Source organism: Thunnus thynnus, chromosome 2 (assembly GCF_963924715.1).
Source record: "Thunnus thynnus chromosome 2, fThuThy2.1, whole genome shotgun sequence".
NCBI classification, from domain to species: domain Eukaryota; kingdom Metazoa; phylum Chordata; class Actinopteri; order Scombriformes; family Scombridae; genus Thunnus; species Thunnus thynnus.
In genome coordinates, this window is record NC_089518.1 from 21,730,498 (window position 1) to 21,755,312 (window position 24,815).

General features: G+C 41.5%; 2 protein-coding genes across 5 annotated transcripts in view; both read right to left on the bottom strand.

Moving 5' to 3' along the window:
- Nucleotides 1–13,366, bottom strand: part of ebf2 (EBF transcription factor 2) — a 29,322-nt gene extending 15,956 nt beyond the window's left edge. For 2 of the 4 annotated variants that reach the window (XM_067610517.1, XM_067610503.1), the window contains exons 1-6: nucleotides 12,760–13,366; nucleotides 10,750–10,906; nucleotides 9,077–9,134; nucleotides 7,402–7,457; nucleotides 7,203–7,276; nucleotides 5,768–5,836 (exon numbers count right to left, since the gene is read on the bottom strand). In XM_067610517.1, coding sequence (XP_067466618.1) covers nucleotides 5,768–5,836; nucleotides 7,203–7,276; nucleotides 7,402–7,457; nucleotides 9,077–9,134; nucleotides 10,750–10,906; nucleotides 12,760–12,893 — 548 coding nt within the window. In that variant the 5' untranslated portion in view covers nucleotides 12,894–13,366. Of the gene's footprint in view, nucleotides 1–5,767; nucleotides 5,837–7,202; nucleotides 7,277–7,401; nucleotides 7,458–9,076; nucleotides 9,141–10,749; nucleotides 10,907–12,759 lie in introns of all 4 variants that reach the window. The other 2 variants (XM_067610510.1, XM_067610494.1) reach the window with 1 other exon arrangement.
- Nucleotides 13,367–17,825: 4,459 nt separating this feature from the next.
- LOC137197267 (eosinophil peroxidase-like) lies at nucleotides 17,826–23,639 on the bottom strand. Its single transcript, XM_067610570.1, has 15 exons — nucleotides 23,540–23,639; nucleotides 23,240–23,308; nucleotides 22,824–22,911; nucleotides 22,479–22,654; nucleotides 22,253–22,385; nucleotides 21,707–21,836; nucleotides 21,354–21,560; nucleotides 20,896–21,256; nucleotides 20,642–20,802; nucleotides 20,277–20,535; nucleotides 20,016–20,186; nucleotides 19,666–19,903; nucleotides 19,364–19,563; nucleotides 19,225–19,254; nucleotides 17,826–19,101 (listed from the first exon to the last, which is right to left on the bottom strand). Exons 2-15 carry the CDS (start codon nucleotides 23,304–23,306, stop codon nucleotides 18,671–18,673), a joined length of 2,652 nt encoding a protein of 883 aa, XP_067466671.1. The 5' UTR covers nucleotides 23,307–23,308; nucleotides 23,540–23,639; the 3' UTR covers nucleotides 17,826–18,670.
- Between the last annotated feature and the right edge of the window lie 1,176 nt (nucleotides 23,640–24,815).

A 24,815-nucleotide genomic window follows, 5' to 3' on the forward strand; every position in this document is an offset into this window, starting at 1 on the left:
GTCCGACTTTGTCTCTGTGCATGTATGCGTGTGTGTGTATGTGTGTGTGTGTGTATGTGACAGACAGGTAATTTATGCATACATATTAATATCTGAATCAATTTGATGTGTATGATTGTGAGCGCAGTCCAACAACTCTTGCTTTCCAGAGAGACTTCAAGTAACTGTAAATCTGAGTTTGCTTATACCAAGGCTAGTACGCTGTACTGTATGTAACATCAATATAAAATGGCAATACAAAATACTAGTTTCTGATTGGCTGGAAGGTATTCATTATGGACTTAAACATAGTGCGTAATGTATTTTAAACTCCAGGCTACCATAGCAACATATTTCATGCTACAGTAATGCTTAACTACAATTGGTGAAATGTATAAGACACACCAGGAAGTAAACTAACAAATGTAAAAAAAAAAAAAAAATAATGACGACTCAGTAAGGGGTCATGATATTATAAGTGTAACGATTCAGTCTGAGGGGTGCAGAAAAACACCATAACACCGAACTAAGTGAATTTCCCTGCCTCCACCTCATCCATTATTTTCTTCAGGGCAGCTCATCATTCATTATTGCTCACATGAGAGAAGTACACAGTATATCTCTGTATTGCCCTGGTTCATCTTTAAGTGTCCATTTGCAACAACTTTGCCAGCTGCCCTTTCTACGGCCAAAGGCTGGAATGGAGAAGGAAAAAAAATGCACATCCAAAAAAATGCAGTTGGATGATGGATGAGGGAAATGATCCTCAATGGTTATTGTCAGAGCCCACTTTGCAGTCGGCCTCTCTCAGCTACTTCTGAGGTCTCACATTAACATCCTGTTTCAGGGTGAAATATATCGAAACAGGATGAAAATTATTAGCTCAAATATATTTCTCTGGATTGTCATTATTTCTTGGCAAGGCGATAAGTAGGATGCTTTATTATGGAAATGATTTCTGTAATTTAGGAATCGCCCCAATCATAGCAGTGATCCTTTGAATTTTCACCTCTTGGCCAACCTTCAGAAAAGCCATCTTTAAACAATGTGATAGAAAAGGTAGTACAGTCACAGCATGCCAGTATCAGCAGAGAGAGAATCACTTTTACAGCTAAAGGAGAATCTTAAACTGGGAGTATGAGAAACAATCTACTAAAATGACATTGTTGTCTCACACATAAAACTCTCATGTGCATATATGATGACCTAACAGGGCGACTTGGCGGCAGTACTTAAGTATGCATCTGGGAAAGGGGAAGAATTCGACCCCTGACACAGTCCAAAAAATGTTGCTGCATTTATTCTTTGGCTGATAGTTTAATGTTCCTTTCCCAAAGACTTGCAGCTTGTATTTTCTTTTTGGCTACAGCTGAAGAATGACGAGGCCAGTGTTCTCCACCATTACAAGTACATGGAGAAACTATATGGCCTGCTGAGAAAACAGGTAGATGGCAAGAAAAAATGCCATTCAGAAGCACAAAGGGAAATGGCCTGCTTCATCGCATAGAGTTCCTTTTTTTTTAAAAATTAGTTTAAGACAGGCAGGCATAAGCAGGTGGACAGACTAACATTGAAACAGATGGTCAGACTAGACTGCCTCTCTGAGACACCACAGTGGCTAAGACTAGACATTTACATACAGCAACAAATGATATCTGAATAGTTTATTGTCAAACTGTCCAGACAGTTTTAATCCGTAAAGAACTATAAAGACGGGTACAGTTTTACTGCACTGCCGAACTGAGACTCTGTGTTTAAGATACTTTAAGACGTCTTTTTGCAGGAAAAATATGCTTCGATATAACTATGTGGAATTAACAAATAATAACTGCAATATTAAACATTCAACTAGGGAATTTTCTAATTAAGTTGAAACTAAAGCTAAACATTGATTAGGACTGTGGGGAAAAAAGGCCGCACTGACTAGTTGAAAACAAACCTGTGGTACATGCACATAACTAGAACCAAGACTACAAACGGATCAATACAACCCACAACCTAAGATTAAGAGTAATGGATTCCTCTTGGAGCCGAGCGTCTGAAGTCAAGCCATCGCCTACGACAACTAATGATTGTTAGTAAAATTAAAAAGTCAGGGAGCAAAATTAGCCCTTTAAAAGTCGGAGACAACAGAAAAATGTTAAATGAAGGTTTTGTTTTTAAATTTGGTTTTCAAAAAATTAAATGAATATGAGTCTTTGTGAGCTCATTTTGAGTCTGGGGGAGGGAAGAGCCATATTGACAACATTGGAAAATTCCTATTGATTATTCTTCTTTTCTCTGAGCGCTGGCTTGTTAAAAAAGACCCCTCTTAGAAACACGATCAATTAGTGAGATAGTGCTTGCCATTGATCACCTCCACCCCCCTCCCTCCCCACCCCACAAGGCTCTTGCCTTACGATGGATCCCTCCACACACTCCTTATGACCAACTATTGATCTCTGCTTTTTAGCCAAATATAAAAGCACGCACACCCGCTGAGCACTGACCCCTCCCATCCATACCGCACAGTCCTTTCTTACTAATACTAATACTGACATCTGCTTGTCTCCATTGTAAACCCATGGTTCACTCATAAATACAGAGGCCAGCTTTGGCCCAGAACCAATATAGTTTCTCAGAGGTCAAAGGTCAGCATGGCAATAATACCGCCATTTACTGATCTGGATGGAGAACTTCCCAGAGTAGTGGAGCTTTTCACAGTAAACGAATCATAGATGAGTGAAAAATACCAGTATTGTACATAGGGATGATTATACTTACTCATACTCATTTTATCGATATGATTATTATAGATAGGGTTAATAAATTAAAATTCAAAGGTATAAAATTGAGAAAAGCAACAGCTTCTTACTTTGGAGCAAAATGCTTTTTTGCTTGATAAGCGACCTTTTTCAATCAATTGATTATCAAAATCTTGGTCAATCGACCAACCCATTGATCCACTAATTGTTTTAGCACTAACTGTACAACAGTTCCCATACAATATAAAATATATATAGTGTATAATGGCCAAATATACATTTGACTCAAAATAAACTCAAAGTAGCCAGAACATTCATTTTTAGGAAGACATGAGTTTGAAGAGTTAGTGAAGATTTATGGTGATAAGCCAGAGGAATCAATCTATCTATTTGTCTATTGATCAATCATCCAACCAATCAGTGGGCAAACCAGTCCATCAATCAAAGATAAGTGACATTCTCCAAATAGAGAAGTCAAATCAGGCCTGTGAGTATAACAGTTCACCAGTGCTAATATTAGACAATTGTAAAACTATTAGACACAGCAGGCAGTGGGGTATTAGATAATTCACTCCCATAGGCAACTTAAGAGTCATCTCTTTGTCAACGACTGCCCTTGCCCTCTTCATCCCTCGGTCCCTCCACCCTCAATCCCTTCACCCCTCCTTATGGATCAGCTGTGATCTCCTCTCTCTCCTTTCACTCAAATCGGGATTAGGGAGAATGGGAGGGGGGGTTGCAGCAACAGCAGCAGCAGGAGAAGGGGGAGAGAAAACTGAAACAATATGGAAAGGAGATTAGAAAAGAGGGGGTTTGGGCCGTTTGGGGAATTGCAAACTCCCTTGTGCTTGGGTAGGTGTCCTAATGACACCGCCTAATTATGGCAAAATTAGACAGGCTAAAGGAAAGGGAGGCAGGGGGTGGGGGGTGGTGCGTGGAGGAGATGGTAACGTAAAGGAAAAAGAAGAGGAGCGGGTGAATTAAGCAATAGGGAGTGAAGTAGTAAGTGCACAGTAGGAGCATGTGAGGCAGCAAGAGACAAGAAGAGCGAGAGGGGTGTGCAGAAGCACCGATACGAGCTGAGGCGGGCACCAAGGGAGCGAGGGGCTGAGACTGAGAGAAAAAAGAGAAAAGGGGGAAGAAAAAGAGTAGAAAGCAGTGGCTGGGCAATAGGAGTGAGTGGGCCCCAGCACGCTGCATGTTAATTGGAGAACAGGTGTTGGGGCTGGGAGCAGGAGGCTGATTACTGGAGCCACAGAAACAGACTGCCTCCTCCACACACACACACACACACACACAACTGCACACACATGCACGTAGGCTGCACACACACAGACACACACATGAATAATTTAAGACCCAAGCAGTGACTGAGGAAAAGGTCAGAGTAGGGGTCACAGAGACACATAGACAATCGCACATACATTCATACACATACATAAATAAATGTGCGAGGATCCACACGCGCTTGAAAATATACATCCGTTTGTGTGCACACAAACAGCGTTAACATGCTCAGAACATGCACACACATCTTACCCTGTCAATCTTTTGACTTTCTCACTTTTTCAGCGTGTGGTGTACATACACAGAGCAAAATGAGAAAGTGCACATGAGGTGGAATAAAAGGGCACGCAAAATTCCATTGGCTTATCAGAAATTAACTGCCTGCTAATAGTCCGCTCCCTGAGGAGAGGATTTCGCGGGCCAGTCAAGAGGGAGAAGCCCCCATCAGGATGGGATATGCCCAGTGTGATTAGAGAGTACAGTAGGTCAATGATTCCATTTAAATCAATCCTTGCAGCCTCACACCAGCCTGCACACACACACACACACACACACACAAGGAGTCACAAAGAGATATAGATTGCTCTTTCCTCACCAGCACTACGCCAAGCTACTTACAAACAAATTTCGAAGAGGTTTAGCCATGTTAGAAGGAAGTATAAAGGGGTGTGGAGGGGGTTATTGGAAGAGTAATGCGCTATGGCAAATGAGAAAAGCAGCTGCTCCAAGGTATTCTGGGAAAATTCAAAAGACAACAGCCCAATTTTTCCGTTATATGAAAACTATCTTCAGCAGAGATCCTTTGAGACATACTGTCAACAGCCAGCCAGCTTGAACTGAGGAGGGGAAAGAAAAGGGTCCTTGACATATATGAAGTGAATGTTTTCTAGACAGACAATTGTAGGGGGAGAAGGATAGAAGGGGAGAAGGAAGGAGAGAAGAGGAGAGGAGAGGAGAGGAGAGGAGAGGAGAGGAGAGGAGAGGAGAGGAGAGGAGAGGAGAGGAGGGAGGTGATGAGAGTTGTGTCTATGACATCACAGAGAAAGTATTTCACATGCGGTCTGCTTATGAGCATTCATCACACTGGTTAATGCCAGGCAGACAGTGTGAGACCTCTGAAATCCCTCAGACGTGAAGGTCCTCACACACGCTGATTACAGCAGTGGGTCATCTACCTTTAAGCCTGATAACTGGCTGTCAGGGTGAACATTCACTACATATGTGAGCCTGAAAGATCCACATGCTTCTGATAAAAGGATATCTATGCTTTTGGCGGTTTCAGGTGCTACGCCGGCTGGTAATGAGTGACCAAACTGAAACAGATCCCAGAAGGCTGGAGACAGATCAACAGATAAACAGAAAACTGAACGCAGACAGAAACACATGGGAGACAGACATGGACACAGATACTATGTACTGTATATTACTGCTTCCTTGCATTGATGCAGTGTAAACGGACATGGTAGAAACTACTATGAACACATATCAGACATTAACATATACTGTAGATATACATCTATGCATGTATACATTGTAGCTGAAGTTTCTACTCCTCTCACTACAGACTCTATTTTTACTGGCTGATTGGTGAGATCTCAGCTCAGGATCTTGGTCTTTACACCAAGGCAACTCTGTCACTGTGTGTGAGTGTGTATGTGCGCAGACACAAAGAAAGGGCAATCTGAACACATAAAGGGATGAAGAGGTGTTTGTTTGAGGTGGTGGACACTGTGTGGAACATGGTTTGATCTCATTACCTGTCAATGATGACTGGGTCAGAGGGCGTCTCATTTCGGTTGCCGCAACTTTTCTTCTCACAACAGCGGCTGAGTGGGCAGAAAATACAACAAGAGGAAAAAGTCAGTGGAGGAGGGGGGGGGGGGGGGGAAACAACAAATTAAACAGGAGGAGCCATCATTTGTCTGGCCCATCCACATCCACGGGCCCAGACTATTCTGCCCCGCAGTCGGCCAAGATCCAGGAGCACACAAAGGAGGCATGAGAGGGGAGGGGAAGAATAGACAAAAGAATAGAAGAGGAAGAAAAGGTACAACAACACACCCTACAAACAGTGAGAGACCATTCAAAAGTGAAAAGCCAGCCAGGCAATCTGTCACATTGATTTCGAAATCAAACTCAACCCCCATGCAGCTTCATTGCGCACGCACACACACACACCGTCCCATAACATCCTACCATTCGTCAGCAGTCCTGTCCGAGGAGCCTGCTGGCCACCCAGCCCCCCCCCCACCTCCCCACCAAAATCCCCTTCACTGCATAACAAAAGTGCCCCCACCCCTAACCATCTGCCACCCCTACACCTCGCCTCACCCCTCTCGTGTCCCAGCTTGGCCCTGCCCTGCCCCCCTCCGCCCCCCTGTCAGACGGCCTCACTCCCCAGCTGTGACGCTTGCCCTCTGCCTCTTCGGCTCTGTTATTAGCCAGCTGTGAGTCACATTCGGGCATCTGCTGGCTACACAATGGCAAAGCCCACTCCGTCTTAGCCCCTCTCCCCATGTCCCAGCCCCCTATCCTTCCCCCTGCTGCCCTCAAATCCTGGGTCACTGCCCCACTTCCAGACCGCTCTCTTCTCCATCCACAACCCTGTGGTTACCTTTTTTCTTAAAACTCTTTGGTCAACAGTACTGGACCATAAGGATAGATTTTTCAAATTGACTGGGCTTTTTCAACAACTCTCTGACTGTAACACCGCACATACACCACAACATTTATCATCACATGTTGACAAAGTTCAAACATGCTGTCTCAGCTAAACAGAAGAGCTGGAGTTACATTTTGTTGAGCGAAAGGCAAGTTTTTTCCTCTTAAGTGTGTCTGGTGATGTCAGCTGAGGTCTGGCTGCAATACTCCAGGCCGGAGAACATGGAGCTCCAAGAAGAAACAGGAGCTGGCCAGGGACATGCTGCGTTACAGCAGAAAGCAGTGGGGGGCTACCACTGTAACAAGGATGCTGACAGACAGGCTAGACTTACAGTTCAACCACAGACTCATTTTCAAAAAGTAGAGCCCCAAGCGACATCCCAAAAACCACATTTCAAGCTGACTGAGACAAAGCATAGTGAAGGAGAGTAATGGATATTTGGATTTCGTCCCTCTGGATGAAGATTTGAATGTGTGTGTGTGTGTGTGTGTGTGTGTGTGTGTGTGTGTGTGTGTGTGTGTAAGACTCACCTGCACATAACCTCATGTGTGAGCAGAACTCTGCACATTTCAGGATTCTTGTTTTGTCCTTCATACGATATGGGCTGTGAGGAGGAAATAAGGTGCAATGGGACAGATTCAGTTCCATGTAAAATCAATTAGACTTCATTGTAAACATGCTTACATAGTTGAAGACTGAATCCCCTCAAGAAGACTTGAGTTTACCAACCTGTTTAGTGACAGAGTCGATAAGTCGTGCATAAAGATCCTGCTCTGTACGAACTCCTGCACAAAGAAAAGCATTTTTTTCTTTAAAGGAAAACAATGTTTCATTTTCATTTTGATGTTTATTTGGTAGAGACAGATACAATATACATAGAGAATTGCATAGCAATTATCCAATGCAATGCATCACAGCATTTATAGCTGCTGCTAATTTCCAGTGGCCCGTTTCCAATGGAACCTTAGATAAATGGAAACTGAGAATAGAGGAAAGATCAAGCTGGAAAAAGACTGTATTGATTTTGTGCAGATAACTTCTGCATCACTAGACAACAGTAAATTAAGGCTGATTCACTTGCACCTATTTGCGAAATACTATATAAATCAATTCTTAGCAACTGAAACTGCACTTCAGTCCACCCTAACCAGCTGATAAAGAGTACATAGCGCGGAGGATTCTCAAAATAAAATGGAAAGATTTATGACATAAATCTTTTTTTTTTTTTCCCCTCAAACTCTGGACAATCTCTCAGAAAAAAAGCATTGAACTCTGTCCAGCCAACATGGAGGAATAAGATTGGCATGCAGCTCATATTTTCTCTCTGATGGTTTCTGAGGGGATTGAGAGTTATTTGATGTTTGATGATTATTAGTCATGTTCTGCTTTGAGGCCAGAATTTACAACCATATTCTCACGACTTGTCAAAGTCTTCCTTTTGTGGTTATTTCTATGTTAAATCTTGACTTATTCCCAAAGTTTAATTGAGTGGCCAGAGATTACAGTCACACGTCAACAGGTAAAATAGCAACCGATCAGCATGAGAAACAAAGTTTGACGTGGTTAATTGAAAAGCAAGCGTGGTCTTTACGTAGCTTCTTGCCTCTATTGTAATCAAGTGTTAGACTTCCAGAAACACCTGAACCTCCAGATGCGTCGAAGCCTCTACTGTAAATCACTCAAGAGAGGGAAACAACATGTAATGAATTGAGACTTGAGAAAAGAGTGCATTACACCAGGATTTTTTTTTTTTTTTAGAGAGAGACTTTGGAGAGTATCGCTTTTAAAATGTGTTCCTCTCATCAAAGTCTCGATTGAGATGCCTTTGATATTGCTTGGGGGAAGGGGGATGAGAGGAGGGGATGTAGAGGAAGTGCTTTTGGTGTGCTTGCATGTTCATGTGTGTGAATGTGTGTATGAGGGGGTTGCTCTGGAACATGTCTTTTATCTTCTCTCCCATGGGTGCCACTGCGATGGCAGAGTAGGGGCAGCGGTGGCTCATGGGAACCAAATTTCTCTGTGTATCCCCGATCTGATGTGGAAGCACCATGGGGGGTTGGAGGATTGGGGGGGGGGCGGGAGGGGGGGTTGATGGAGGAGGGGGTTTGGGGTGGCAACATGTACCTCATTTCCCCATACAAGAGCCCAGAAGTGACTTTTCGAAGAGCTGAACGCTGAGTTGTACAAACCCAGTGATTAGACGACGAGTGGGAGGTAATTTATAAGCTCAGAGAGGAGAGGCGAGGTAAGGCAGGGGAGAATGATTACTTAAGTGGAAAGGTGCATGTCGTGTTAGAGCACTGGTGTCACTGGTAACCTTTCTCAACTCCTGTTATACACAGGGCTCAGTGTCGTCGTCTGAATGATCAAATTAGACACCTCTAAGGTTGAGGGGTCTACTCACCATTGCTGTAGAGGAGCTGCAGCTTGTAGTGAGTGCCGTTGTTGGTCTTTTCTCCCGTCTGCTCCTTGGAAAGAGAGGACAGACAGACAGACAAATGCAGTTAAGCATGTTGGGGGCACAGATAAGTCCAGCTGGGCATCTCGTCGCAATGTTAAGCACAGTGAGTCTCTCTTAATCCTGCAGCTTGCCCTTCCCTGGGAGCAGCGTTGAGATCAGAGGGTTATAGGCTCAAAACCCATGTGGGACCCCATGTTTCGTTCATAAGCCTAGCGCTTAACCTTGAGTCGGATGTTCTTTGTAGAGGTTGAACTATAATGTCTGATATGAACTACTAAAACGTTGAGATCAAATTCAATGGTCCTCGCTGCAACAAGGTAGTATAGGCACGGTTATATGTTCATGTGTGTGTGTGTTTCAGGGAGTGGAAAGTACTGTATGTGAGACTGAGCAGCAGTCGACCTTGACAGAAAAACTTCCTTTCCGTTATCCCTCCTTCCCCCAGGCTCTCCACTACCCTCTCACTTCTTCCTTCTCTCCCCCTCTCTGTCTCTCGTTTCCCCCCTTTTCTTTCTCTTCCTCTACCTCTACTGGTCTTTCTAAGTGGTCTCAAAGGAATGCTCTCTGGTCCAATAACCCAGGAGGCTGGCATCACAGAGACGAGAGCAAGAAAGGAGGAGAGAGAATGAGGAGGTTGGGGGGGATTTAGAGAAACTGGGAAAAGGGAAACAGTTGTAAGGAGGGAAAGAAGAAGAAGAAGAAATTAAGATGCATGAAGATAAGTTGGGAGTTAACACAACTCAGAACTCAATATCAGGAGATAGATTGATGCCTGGCTTCATAAGTTTTGTAAATATACACAGAGGAACATTTATTTTTGCCGTGCCATCGCTCTACCTCTGCATAATTACAAAGCAAAAACAGATGCCAGGGTAACCATGCAGAAAATGAACTCAGTGGAACACACTGACAGCTTTCAGCCCTGGCATTAGCACTGCCGCCCGCCCTCTCCCTCCCTCCCTGACATTCAGAGTAAAACTATGTTTGAACTTCAGTTGACAGGATGTAGTCGTCTTGTCTTTCTCACAGAGGAGAGTTGTTGCCAGTTTAGGAGACTCATGCTACCCTCACCACAAGGCAAAAGCATCTCTCAACACTGGGCATAAGGCTCCCTCTCAGTCTCTTTCTAATTTTGGTCTTGTCCAACCTGAGGAATTCAACCCCCCCCTACAGCAGTGTTTAGAGTAGGGGGGGGGGCATGAAGGAAAAGAGACTTTGATGATTAGTTCACTGTATAACTTAACAGGAGCAAGCATAATTTGCATTTTAAAAAGTAGTGATGTCCTCCTAATGAGGCAAGCTGCTAATTAGTCATTAGATATTCTTTTTCAATCCCACATCATCAGCTCATTGAGGGTAAAGCTTGTGTAAACATGTAGCTGTCAGCTGTTCAATATGCTTGGCTTTACTGAGGATGTGGGAGATCAAGTTGAGCACCTGGTTACATCTGAAATACTGTAGATTACTAATATATTGTTGTTTCAGCAAATATTGCTTTAGGTGACTGGTGTAAGGCTTTAGAAATTTCACTGTAAAGATGGATAAGCTATGCAGTGATTTGGTGACACATAGACTCAAATATACATCATTAAAAAGATTCAGATGCACCCGCACACCTTGTCATGCTCAACAAAGTCCACAAACGCAGTCCTCTCCACCTCCACAGGTTGGCCGTGTCTGTCATAGAGCGCCAGGACAAAGTGGAAGAAGTTGGACTTGCGGAGATTGGAGGGCGGCTGCTTCTCAAAATGAGCTCTTGAAAGAGCAACTCCACTGAGGACACAACAGGAAGAGACAGTCAGCTCTCAGCTTTGCGTTCATGATGTTAAGAGACATTTATATTGTGTTTGATAAACCATATGGAGTTTTGTACTGCTAAATATAAGGTTTGTTTATAACTACATGACCTTCTAACAAGTGTATAATCCATTATTGGTTGAAAATATTTTTCAAAGAAATAGAAATAAAACAAATAAAAACTAAAGACCAGGCATTTTCTCTGTTTGCAGATAAATCATAAAAAATAAATTAATATGCACTTCAGATATATTAGATTTACTGGAATGTTAAAGGTATTTATAGTTGTAAATATATATATGTAAATATATTTTTGCTTACAAAGTTTGTTTTTTTTTAATTAAGAGATAAGGCCTCCAGTTTATTCATAGATCAATTCATTGCTACTTTTCCCAAAAATACAGATCATTTATAAATTGTCTATTTCCCAAAACCTCAGAGGCTTTTTCACCTTCAAGAAGACCCTAAATGTTGAAAATAAAAGAAAATAAAAGGAAAAGCAAAACTTGTTGAAAGTATAACTTGAATACTGAAAAGTGGACAGACAATTGAATCAGCACTTTTGATTAGACTGCTGGTGGAGCTTCTTGTATAGAAAATAAAAAACTGTTTAATTCAAATAAACCAAATATTTAGTCCCATCAAAAGAGACTCCGGGTAGATTATCTCAAGTCAAACAAAGATGATCAAACGTGCAGGATTATAAAAACTACACAGTGAGTGTGTGCAGTACATTTCTGTGAATTTAACTTCGATCTAAAATAGGCCGTTTCATATCTTTTCAGAAAACTCTAACTTGTGTACATTATAGATTTTTTCATGACAGCCGTAAATATTTTACCCAAAACCAACAGAGCCGAAAGACAAATCACTTTAGTGCAGATATTCCAAATTACATTTTAACGTCCATAAAATACCTCTTTATGTCAAATATCATAAAAACAATTACGCGATTGTTTTATATTAATAGCGCGTTCATTTTATTACATTTTAATGTCTATTAATTTGTGAATTATGCTAATTAACTTGTTGCCTGCTTTAAAAGGGTTTTTTTTTTCTTTTATGTAAAACACTACCGGGCGTTTCTGATCAGGTAAATAATGTTTCCTCAACTTAAGAAACAACCAGTTTGACACGTGAACACATAGATGTGTGTGTCCTGGTGAAGAAATTAAAAATGAGAAGAGGATGATCGCACATCCAGGGGAATGTGGAGAACAGTGTGGGAAAAGATGTAGTCTGATTGATCATGAAAAGCGTTATTTCTGTTCATACAAAATTTTAAAAGTCAAACTTGTGGTCGGTGAGTTTTTCAGCTACATGAAAATCATCAGCTGGGGCAGTTTTTCCTGCAAAAATGTATTTCATGTTTGTAAAATAGAGACGTTATCTACAATTTAATGTCAACTAAATTAATAAATTGGTCTTTTACATAAAAGAAATTCCCCTGATCTAATGCTTCTTGTGACTTAAGTAGTTTGTTTGTTCTCCTTTTGTGCACAAAGTCGGAATTTCCCTTTTATTTCTTTAAAAAATAATGTCAAATGTTATTCTTTCTTTATTTTTAGAATATGTTCTCAAAGTTTGGGGTCACTGACCTTTAAAGGGGACTCGTGTTATCTTTTGCAACAAGTAGTTTGCAGCCCTTTTGTGATTAGATGTCTGTTCTTTGGTTAAATGTTCGCTCAGGATAAAGTGCTCATACTGAACATGACAATAAATCTTACCAGGCCTCTGACAAGCCTTAACACAGCTGATTATAAAAACACAAGAATGAGTAGAACTGGTGTAAAGGTGATGTCAAGAGATCAGCTGGGTTTATACTGTACCTTTGCGCCGCAACGTTCGCATCCACAACCCCGACATTACGCACCCACGACCGGACTGGATCCATCTCCTCTCCAAGACTTCTCTCTTTTAATCCGCTCGCTTCTCGTATCAGATGCTCCTGGATCCCGAACATTTAAGCCCTGTCCTGATCGGCGGGTGCACTTTTTTAAACTAATGAAGAAACTGAAGCACTAAAGCACTTTGGCAAACAACAGAAGGTCCAGCCCAAGGCGCTGCGCTCCTGCAGAGCGCCGCAAGAAATATGAGCTTTGAAAAATAAGTGACCGGTGCTGTGTGATGTTTTAGAAGGTGTCTCAGTAAAAGATCCACTCGGACTTTGTTTTAAGGCTGAAACGATGTTAATAAATATATTCCCCCACTGATTGCAAGCATCGTCCAAGTGCAAATCTCCAGCGTTAGTTCGAGCGCAAACGATCACCTGCTCGGTGGGCTCAACTCCTCGGACAGTTCAGAGCGCGTCTGCCTCAAAATTCTTCTTAGAATGTATGTGCACAAAGTCTTCCTTTGACAAAAGACCAGATCTGATCAAAACAGTTGATCCGAGAGGCAGGAAGCTTGCAGTGAACCGCTGTCTTGAAGCATGAATGAGACTCTCTGCCGGGATAGAGAGTGGAGGAGGGGTCTTAGTGCCATATGGGGGACCGATTGTTGAAATGGATGCTCTCATTGGTGTAAAGTGCATCCGTTGTTTGGACTTCTGCCAGATTCAGCATCCAACCAGTGACGCTCCCAGCAAACTTTTCACACATAAAGTTCGACCAGGGAGATAATATCAGGAAATCACAACATTTAGGTCTTTTACAGCAGGAACTCGCTCATGTCGTGCAAAAATCTTACTTTTTATTCCCACATTTTTATATACAGGCCCATTGTTTATCTCTGTGTGTTTTATAAAAGCCACCTGTCAAAATGTGGGTTTAAACGTTTCTGTATAGTCTGGGCTACTACTGCCCTGAATAGTCTGTACAGCAAATCCTGTTTGGTCTATTCATTCAAGTCAAAATTTAACACAAGTGCGCTCTCGACAGGCGCGTATTCAGCAGCTCGACCGTCTGCTCCTTTGAACGCAGTGATTCCGCTGAGGAGGCATCGCATCAGTGTCAGCCTCAACAATGGCCGTCTGGTTGGTCCATCAATCTCCGCCAACAGCGGACAGCGCTGCGCTCTGATTGGCGTTTGGAGCGCAGCCTGACAGTGACCAAAATTAGTTCTTAATCAGTACAACAAACTGTCTCTATCATGACATAATAACATCAAAGATGAAAAAAACACACGCTTCCTCAAAGATTATTTGACAAGCGGTTCATGTATAATGTGTTGAAATAAAACAGAGTTGTGTATTTGGTCTTCAAAAGTTTATTTATCTGCTGATTTTGATATTTTTTACAAGTTATTGTCAAACCATTTGAGCTCGGTGCTGTAAGGAAAACTGCACAAGAACAGTTTTCTACTAACCTCTTGTTTTTGTCCACAATGTAAATCCTACTCTAAAATTTTTATATTAGCTTTAATTACATGATATTTTTGTCTTAATATTTTCTTACTGAAAATGGGCCCGTTTTCTGTGTTTAGACACATCCAAACAAAACTATATCACGCTGTGGAGCATTTTTTTTTTTAACTAAAAATTAATTTCCGCTCCTTTTCGTCTGGCGTTGAAAAGGAAAGTTTTTTTTCAAGCCTGGTTCCTTGCCCCTTACCGAGACTATTGTCTCTGTGTGGAGTTTGTGCGCCCGGACAATGAATGTAAATCTCCCCCCTTGGATCCCGCCTCAACCCACCATCTGCCAGCGCGGGACAAAGTCAGATGTTCCCCCAATTATGAGAGCAGTCTTGGGGAATCCTGCTGCCGAGTCTCCGCCCTGTCGCTGTGTCCCCTCACACACTTCTCCTAACATGACTGACAGCTCCACTTAGCCCAAAACCATGAAAAATCTATAAGGGATGACACACACACATGCGCGCTTTCATTAAATTCCTGCACTCGTTACAACTTCCAGGTGGACATTATGAAACGCAGGGAGATGCTTTCGTTAAATGGATTTATTGGCCTATGCAGAAGCACATGAACAGACAGAGGATTGTTTTCAGTGTCTTGCTCTAAAACTCAGATAATCGATCCAGAGTGGTTGAATATATATGAAGGAAACTAAAGCTTCTGCAGTTTCCTCTGCAAACAAAAAGTGACCAAATGAGAGAATATTCATTTAAAACTTTGGATTTGACTCACTGCACTCAGATATATCCTAAGTGGGATGTTCAACCCTTAAGCATTTAAGTTGAGCAATAATTGCCTCAGCCTGACGTCAGAAATCATCTGAGTCATCAAACACACTTTTAGTAGACACGTTGAGTCCAACTGGCTTACATCTCATCACCTAGTTTCATTAAGAAGCAAAGCAGTTCATATGTGCACCTTTATTAAATTTCATAACATATTTATTTACTATTTCAGAGGAAAGGACGGTGCTATAACCTTATATCTTTTGCAAAAGAGACACTTTTAATCACAATTATTAAGCCTTTAATGGAGTTTGTCGTTTAATTCCAGTTTAAATCACCCATTTTCATCTAATATCGCTATTAAGTTAAATTATCTGTTTATATATAATTGAAAATTGTATCCCAATGATGTGACTGTTTTCTATTGTCAAACGCAGCTCGAATCTGTTTAAAGTAAAACATAAAAAGAGAAAATGCTCCCATCATATTTTTTTTTTCGGTTGATGTTTTGCAGCAGTTGATTTACCCACTGCGGACCAACTTGTGTCTTCACTTCAGCCCCACAGGTGCGAGGGGCTCGGCCGTGATTAGCCTATCACAACCCGCAAGACTCGCAGCCTAAAATGTGTGTGGCTTTTCTAATTTGGTGAAGCGGAGAGCCGGGGCGAAAATGGAAGATTAGTCAAATCACAGACGTCTTTCTAATCAATTTAACCCGCTGAGAGGCTCAGTCCGTGTGTTTTAGGGAGGAGGGCGGGGGTGGGAGGGAGTTTGGGATTGGGGGGGGGGGGGGTTGAAGGGGGGGAATCAGTGACTGCTAAACCAAACAATGGGGTATCGTGTGCCGCTCGTCCTCTCCAGCATTCCCCTGCTCCCATGGGACACCCGGAGCCACTCTGTGTGGATGGCACTGTGTCCACGGAGGTCAGGAGGTGTGTGTGTGTGTGTGTGTGTGTGTGTGTGTGTGTGTGTGTGTGTGTGTGTGTGTGTGTGTGTGTGTGTAGGGGGGTGCTGGAGACGCAGCAGCTGGTTCCCGTCCCTCCTCTCCACTGTGGAGAAAACAACAGAGCTAATGCGACCCATCACGTCTCCTATCGATCGCCATATATTGCGCTCGTTTCTTTCTTCTTTTTTTTTTTTTGTTTGTTTGTTTACTTATTTAGGCAAAGATGCAGAACCCCAGGGGAGTGTCGGCATTCCGCAATTAAAGCGGAGCGACCGCCTTTAGCCTCATTTCTTAATATCAAAAACCATCATCTGCTAAACTTATTACAAACATGTGGATGCACCTCTGCACAAAGCCAGTTGAGATTTGGAGATGGAGCAAACCATTTTCCTAAAGAAAAAAACTCAAGTATGATAATCGTTTTTAAAAGAATGAATTGCAAATACACAAGAGACTTTAAAATATCTTATACATGGTCAAACGATGATTGTTTGATATATTGATGGAGTAAAACAGTCACAGAAGCGCAAAAGCCAGTTCTGATTTTACAATATTTCTATAAACCTCTATATATTACTTTATCATTTTCATCAAATGAAATAAAAGATAATGAATTGAGTCTATAACACTGATATTAAACAGGCCTGACATCTGCTCAGCACATTACTTCAAACTTGGAATTACTCTCAACAGTTACATTTTCATTTTCACTGCAGATATTTTTACCACAACAGGAAAAGCTGAAACTGTCCAAAACCTAAATTCAATGAAACAATCTATAATTAATGTTACTAATTACATCTGAGGGTTTCCTGCCATGTCAAAAAAAAAGTCCTCCTGTGAAAAAGATCTGTTTGGTGAGTCCACATTAAAACAGTCCTGCTGGGATAAACCTTACAGCACTTTTCCAGATATCACAGTGAAGCCCATTCTGGCTTTCATTACAGTGACGGAGTCCATATTTTGCATTTGAAACTTGTGATTCACTGGGAGGTTGACAAAATAGTTGTTCCTCTATGGAAAATGTTTTATAAGATGATGTCTCGTCTAATATCTCATGTTGTATCCTGGCTCACAGTAACAAGGATGTAGTGCACAATAAAACCATCTAAATTCAGTTCATTATTTTCATTTACCTGCTTTCAAGCCAACTTCTGCATCACTGTAAATAGTGACCACAGATTATAGAAAGTTGTGTGTCTGACTGAGGTTATGATGCTTTTAAGAAAAAAAATATCTTTTCTTAAAACACCACAGATTTTTAACAAACTTGTGACACTTCATGGATGTTTTTGATTTGCAGGATTTGGTTCTAAGAGAAACTATGTTTCAGAGAAAGGGTTTTTCCTCACACTCCTGCAGAGGAAAAATAACTCAACAACTACAGCAAAGAGTTTCTGCCAACTGGATCTTTCCAATTAGGGGAGGGGGAACAAAATTCTTTAATTAAGATATTGTAAACACCATGAATAAATATGCTCTGCTCTGAATTTAGCTCCAAGCACTTATCAGTGAATCAACTATTTTGATTCTTTGCTTTAACTGAAACAATCACAAACTTTCAGAGTGTATGTGTTCAGTACAAGCATTAAACTTAATATATGAGATATTTAGATTTTAAATCGCTGGAGCAAATTGAGAACCAGATTTACATCATATATGCAGTACTGTATCTGAGATTCATCCAAAACCACAGGTTGTGCTTGTGCCTGCTTCCCTGTCCTTATAAGATTGTATGTCAGTGCCACCTGCTGGTTGGGTCTGCACACAGATGTTTTCTTCTGAAAATGTTGCTCTGTGTCATCATATTTTACAACTGATTATTGAAAATTAACTGTGATGATCATTATGAATGTGAAACAATGAGGCAGAGGGTTCATTTGTGTAAGAATAATTTATTGATGTTTATTGAAAGTGACACAAGGTCTTACACTTATACTTTGGACAAACAAAAATGTGTTCCAAACAAATCATTTCTCAAATGCAGCTTTTGCAATTTTAGCTTATTGAAAGATTACCTGATTTTTCGCTTTCATTTGCCAAACATAGGCTGTAAAAAGGTACAGATCTCTAAAGAAAAGAGGTAAAGACAATTTTATGAGACAAAATGATGATTAAATCGCAAGAAGAGAAGAAAACATCACACGGTCGTAAGTAGTACTCAGAGGTATCACATTGATTTTCAGTAGTTAATTTTAAAAAAGAATATATAAGCTTGGCTCCTTCCTTTGCATTACAAATGCAGGTACTTCTACTTCATTCAGTGCAAAGTTTTGATACAGTCAAATCATGCCACAGGGTTTTGAACATTGTGGTTTTCTGTCAACAAGGTTCACTGCAAAAAATATCCATTCTAATAGTTATTATCATGTTATATTATTTTGTCTTTCATTGCAACCATGACTCTCTGTGTTAGTTCATTGCAGCCTTTAAGGCACAACAACTCCCCCATTTATAATTCTCAATAGAGATTGGTGACTTCAGGTAACTCTAAGCATAGCTCTGCTTAGATGAAGAGGAAGTCTGTGTAACTGTGAATACCTGCGTGGTCTCCAGGACCTTTAATACTGGTGCACTGCAGGAAATTGCACTGGAAACAAGTGGAATTATTTCACCTTCTCAGCAAACGTTAAGGGTGTCATAGAAATGTTTAAGGTTGCATTTTACACTAAATAACTTGCAAAAACAGATGTTTTTTGCAGTGTGTTGACACTGTTCTCCTACTCGGTGAACAGCAGATGCCCTGAGAAGAAGCTGTCTTTGGTCAGACCATTACCGCCATGATTAGCCACCAGCCAGACCTTGTCTCCCTTCTCTAGCTTTATGTATGTGCTGCCACTGGCTGTGATGTAACCTTTCTGCCGGGTGGTGAATGAGTGAAGGACCCGATCTCCGTTTCGCATCAGATCCACACTGGCAGCGTTCTGAAAGATCGTGCAGTGGAACTGAAATTCATAGATGCCTGGATGCACACAGGTGAAAATCCCGGTCTTAATGTCATAGTCGTTCTGTCCGTTATAGATGACGTCACGGAAGATGATGGGAACTCCAGCTTTGGGGAAGTTGTTGCCCAGTCGTACAGTGAAGGCCACTTTCTCCACAGTGCCAGGAGGTCCAGGGGGGCCTCTCAGACCTCGGGGTCCTCTTGGTCCTGCGTGTAAAAAGACATGAATACAATTATACCAACAGAAATTTCCCACTGCAGTATTTTCAATCACAATTCTATAATGATTTCACTATTTATAGATAATAGTACAAGAAGTGCTGGATTTACCTGCTGGTCCCTGGGTTTCACCTGAGCTTTCTTCCAAAGCAAATGAAAAGGGAAAAGCAGTTATTCAAAAATACTCAAATTTTAGCATTGAATGTTTTCATTTGTAAATGTCAGCAAAAATTTCAGAGCATCAATTCACCATCCTCTCTCCATGGACTGAGGTCAAAGGCAGGGATGTCACTGCACTGGGTGTAACCAGACCCTCTGGGCCGGTATTGGAAAGGTGTTCTTGGTACTTCAGTGATACCAGTGTTGTCACAGATGATGCGGGCAAGCGATGTGTCCCTCAGAGACTCTCTCTGGGCTTCAGTGAAGACTCTCTCGTTCTCCCACCAAAGTCTGAAATGGACAGTTCGTTAATGTCTGAATGTAAAAGTGCAGCTAGTACAAATATCTCCACATCATTAGCAATGTCAGCTTTGAAATTTCCTGTCTGATTACCGGTCTCCCTCTCGGATCTTCTGGAACTGAGTGGCAATCAGGCAGGCGAACAGGGGTCCCACTCTTCCTCCACGAACAAAAGGCTCTGCGACTCCTGCCAGCCACACGTCAATGTTGTCAGGGTGGCCATAGAGATCTGTCAGGTTCCTGGCCAGCTCAGTGTTGTTCATCACTTTAGCCAGGTCTTCCTCATTTTGTGGTTCTGACAGCCCGCAGAACTTGCGCCATTTGTTGTAGCCTAAGAATATTGCAATGTTTAAAATAATGTGTTATGCCCGCAAAAGCTTAAATATATTAGCATATTCATTCTTGACATAAAGAATGTATAGGTATAAAGACTAAATGAATACCAGGGAGTCCATGGTCCCTGCCTCTCTGCAGATTCAGAGCAGCCAGATCCAGTGCCAAATGAGCAGAGAATTGAAACAGCCTTTCTCTCAGCTCATCAGGCATCATTTGATCCTGAGTGTTCAGTTTGGCCTGGCGACCCACCAGCCCTCTCAGGATTGGGTCCAAACCACCTGAGGAGCACAAGATATAATTTTTTTTGGATCAGTTTTGTTGATTTTCCATAGAGAGCAGAACAAACAAGTAAGACACCTCGACCATACCCTCAAAAAGGATCCTCCATGGTGTGAAGAAGGCTCTGTGCAGCATTGGGCTGGGGAATTCACGGTGCTCCTTGTACTGCTCATCAAGACGGAACATGACGGGCTGAATCATTAGGTGAGCGAATCGATAGGCAGCTGTGGCGAACACATTGGAGATGGTGGGGTCCACGGTTTCATCATAACCAGGGTAGGTGGACAGCTGCCTGGAAATGAAGTCTGGACCAACAATGTGGAGCAAGTAATCTCTGAAAGTGATAACCTGAAAGACAAAAAAGAATGGATGACGGATGAATGAGTTGTGAGGACATACCGTCACCAATTGACACAAGATCTCTTCAGTTCATTCAGCTAAGCTCCTCTCTAACCTGGAAGTATCCTCCCATGATCTTGCGCGCCTCCTGGTAGAGTCTCTCTCCTCTCCAATGAGGATTGAGTTTGGCCAGAGCACGTGCCAGGCGATTGTGCTCTCGCATCAACAGTGTGTGTAAAGAGGTCAGAGCAATGTTCTCATTGGTGCGCTCGTCACCTTAAAAGTTACATACAATTAAAATGAGCTTTGCACTGCTTGGGATGAGTATTGGGATAATGATTATTCATCAGTTTGCTTGCTGCCACTTACCAGCTAGAAAGCACTGCACCTCCTCGGCATTACTGTCATTAGTAAGGTTGCGTCGAGTTGCACACATGTTGGCTCCCATGCTGGTGAAGGGCAGGAGCTCACGGCTGTTGTCAGTATACTCTGTGTTGACCCTCAACAGACCCTCATCTGTAGTGAGGTTCCGGAGCAAGCGAGCTTTGGCATCGTCTGAGCCGTACACCTGACCCGCATCAATGAAAGCTGTGAGAGTGTTCATCTGCTCACGGACATTGCTTGCACCAAAGATGTGGCCCGTGTTGCCAGATCCGCAACCCGCTGCTGAGCGAAAGAAGGGCATGCACTCTTCTGAGTTTCTGCCAAAGCGGGGATCTCCCTTGGGAAACTGTTCAGAGGACAAGAAGTGGTAACTAAGCATCCAGTATGTCGGTGTTTGCGTGGATGTATTAATATGTTTTCTTGTGTGATGCAGTGAGACTGACCTCGATGGGGAAGCAGGGCTCTGTGCGATCACAGCTCTCGTCACAGTTGATACCATTACTGAATGAGCGGATGACAGGAGAGTGAGGAGTGAAGGTCAGATCGTGGTCAGTCCATTGGCCGAAGATTGTCACCAGGTGAGTGTATAGTGGGTCGTTCTCCACGTCAGTGTTGGCTGTGCTCAAAATGCGGTTGGACACTTCCCTCACCTATAGGGAGATGATCACCTTGGTGAAAATGATGTATACAACTACAAATGTCATCTTTATTCCATGGTTATTTAGATGAGGCTGTTATATTAGCTGGTCAATGAAGTGGTGTAGCCATTAAAGATGAATATCCCGAAGTATAGTACCAAAGGAAGAATATGATTGTTGATTTTGAGGTCACGATCCCAGCCTTTAGGCAGCGAGATTTTATCTTGGTACTCAGCAGGCAGCCAGCGGGTGAACGGTGTGTTGGAAGATCCCCAGCGGGTGTTTGCCCTAGGTGAGAGGGGGGAAAAGTCCGTGATTGCACTCTTATTTTCTCTGTTCTGAGATTCCTTTTGTAGCATTTTGCATTTATTAAATTGTTTTTGCCAACAAAAAGCAAATGCAGGAAAAAGGACAAGGTGACAACATGCAACAAAAGTCCCAAGCCAATCTCAAATCAGGGACATCACAATTAGTACCAAGCTTCGCTCATAACCACAGAGGTTTTACTTTTATATTGTTCAAAATGAAAGTTAGCTGTGCAGTTGTCCACACCTATTTTCAGTTTATTTGTTTATAAAATGAAAGGAAGAAAGCGACATTGAATTTATTTGGCTCCAGGGTCAGAATAAATTAAGCAGTCAGTGAAGATGTTTGTCACTTGTTCAACCATTAATGTTAAAGTGGCTGCTTAATTGATGCCTCACCTGTTGTTGCAGACGCTGCTCGCAGTGCGAAACCTGTTTAAATTGGGAGTCGTCTTGCAAGAGGGGACGCGATGTCGGGGAGAGCAGCCTGTCAGATCAGCAATGACCTGCAGATCTTCCTCAGTGATCAGATCTGATCAACAAAGCAAAGAATAAGCAACCCAGCTCAACAACAATTGGCACATACCCGTATGGAAATTTCGAAGAACCTATTTTGGGTACATACCTGTGGCATTGATGGAGCGCTTTTGGCGTCTTTCCAGAGACCTCTTGATCAGTTTCACAGCATTATCCATATAGTCAGCAGCACGCACAGCGTCACGACTGGGTCCAACAGGTTGCTTCAACAGCCGCAGGATGTCTGAAGGATTCGCTACACTCCTCCTCAGACGGTCAATGCTCCTGTATTGTGTGGAGAGTTCAGATTTATGAGCTCACTGCTTCTGAAGGTATATTAACTGCACTGTTTTCTTTTATGGCATTGCAGAATAATATCAATTTTATAAATCTATGTTGTTGTTTTTTTTTCCAGTCAATGCAAAACTTAAGTTCAGCAGGTTTGTACACTCACTCTCTCCGAGAGTATTCATAGGCTGAGTCCACATTGGCCTTGGCCGCCATCACAGCCCTTTCAATGACACTCCGGCTCAAACGAGAATCTGAAAGAAAAAAACAATTAACTTTGATTTACTTTCTGGCTCACTCTTAACATTGATGTTTTTGATCAGTGTATAACTGACATGATCAGTTTTAAGTTTCAGTCATGTGACACAATTACAGCATTTATGTTGATTGTAGTCTATTCAAGAACAAAACATAAATTCACGTAGGCTATTTCTTTATGAGCTGATCATGCAGTTCATTACACAAAATAAGATAAATTACATTGTAGTAGGATGAGATTATTTTAAATTTATAAAAAAAAAATGTAATGCATTTAAATCTTTTTGTAGGTATTCTAAGTAAGATGAGAAAGGTAACACTCACCAGCGTTCACTTGGCATTGCAAACACAGGTAAAGACTTGCAGCCAGCAGGCACAGAAACCGATTCATCTCTGCAAAAAAGAAATTTATTGTCTCATCATATAGGCACTGGTCAAATAATTCAAACTAATAACCCTATAAATCTAACTTATTCCGAATTTTCTTTTGAACAAATTCCTGAAAATATGATGCAAAAAAGTAATTTAATAGCCTACATTATTGTTGATTATAGAATAGAGTAGAATAGAAAACCGTAAATTGTGTAAAAAAAAAAAAAAAAAAGTAATATAATGGAAAGTTACCTGTGATAAAGTAGAGCTCGTGTCCTTGTAGCTCTGGTGTCGCATCCAACTTGAACTTCCAGCTTCAGTCAGCTATCGATGCTCAGTCAATTCTCAGGTCTTTATAGGCATGATGACGCATCATTTGACGCGGCATGTAGTTAGCGTGAAGTTAGAAGGAAATGTTTTCTCAGACAATGAATTCATTTTCTTCTTCCTAGTTCCTGATCCCTGTTTAGTAACTTGACACCAGTGTGATACTCATGCCAGTGTCGGGAGAGCCAACTTTGATTTTTTAGAGAAGAAGAGCTTTTTCAAAAAAAAAAAAAAAATAGTTCTCATTAATTGTTTATTTATGTAGTTATAAATAGACATTAAAGGTCATGTAGAGGAACAACCCGGAATAACTGAACAGTATTTTGGTTAACCAAAGACACGGTTTATTTTTAATAGTAAAACATTTTTGTGTTGTGATTTTCGTTCTTTCATTTTTCGTTATTAGGTTATTTTAGTGTTGTTGTTTTTTTTATTTTATTGACTTTTCGTCAATAACTTTTTTTTGTAAGTTATGCATTTCTATACATAAAAAAGTTTGATTATTCTAATTTACATGCAAATTATACATTTAGAATTTTCATTACAACCCTGCATTTGAGAAAAGCAACAAAATAAACGGCAGACATGTTCATGCACGTTATAAACAAACGTAATCCGGAGTAAATAGGCCACCCATCAAAATGTAATTAAGAATGCAGTTTAGTTGTAGGCCTACATGAACGTGATTTTGGGAAAAAAGGTTGTTACTGTCTGTTATTTCGCTATCTCTAGCTATACTTTTTTTCTTTGCGTTTTTATAAGCTACACACTTTTTTTTTTTTTTAACTCTGTCACGTAATTTCTTCGACTGAGAATTTAACTGTATTTTTAATATTTTTGAAAGTGCAATATGAATATTGTTTGGGCTACTTCTACAAACATCAGTAATAATGTAAGTAAATATGGTGAAATATCAGGCGTTTCCGAAGAAAGTGACCTCCACCTTAACGATGGATGAACCTACTAGTAAATGTCGCTGACTTCCTCTAACACATACCTAACGCATATCATCTATGAAACTCATCACCAATGATAACACCCATTCAATGGCATGATAAAGTTCGTCGGTAGTGTCGTGAGGATGTTAAACAATAAATAGCTCAGCAGTGTCTGACATTTCGGGTTCACATAACTTCCTGGAGAGGAACCATTCACCAGGTTTGATGACAATCCACCCAATGCTTTAAAACCCCGCATTGCG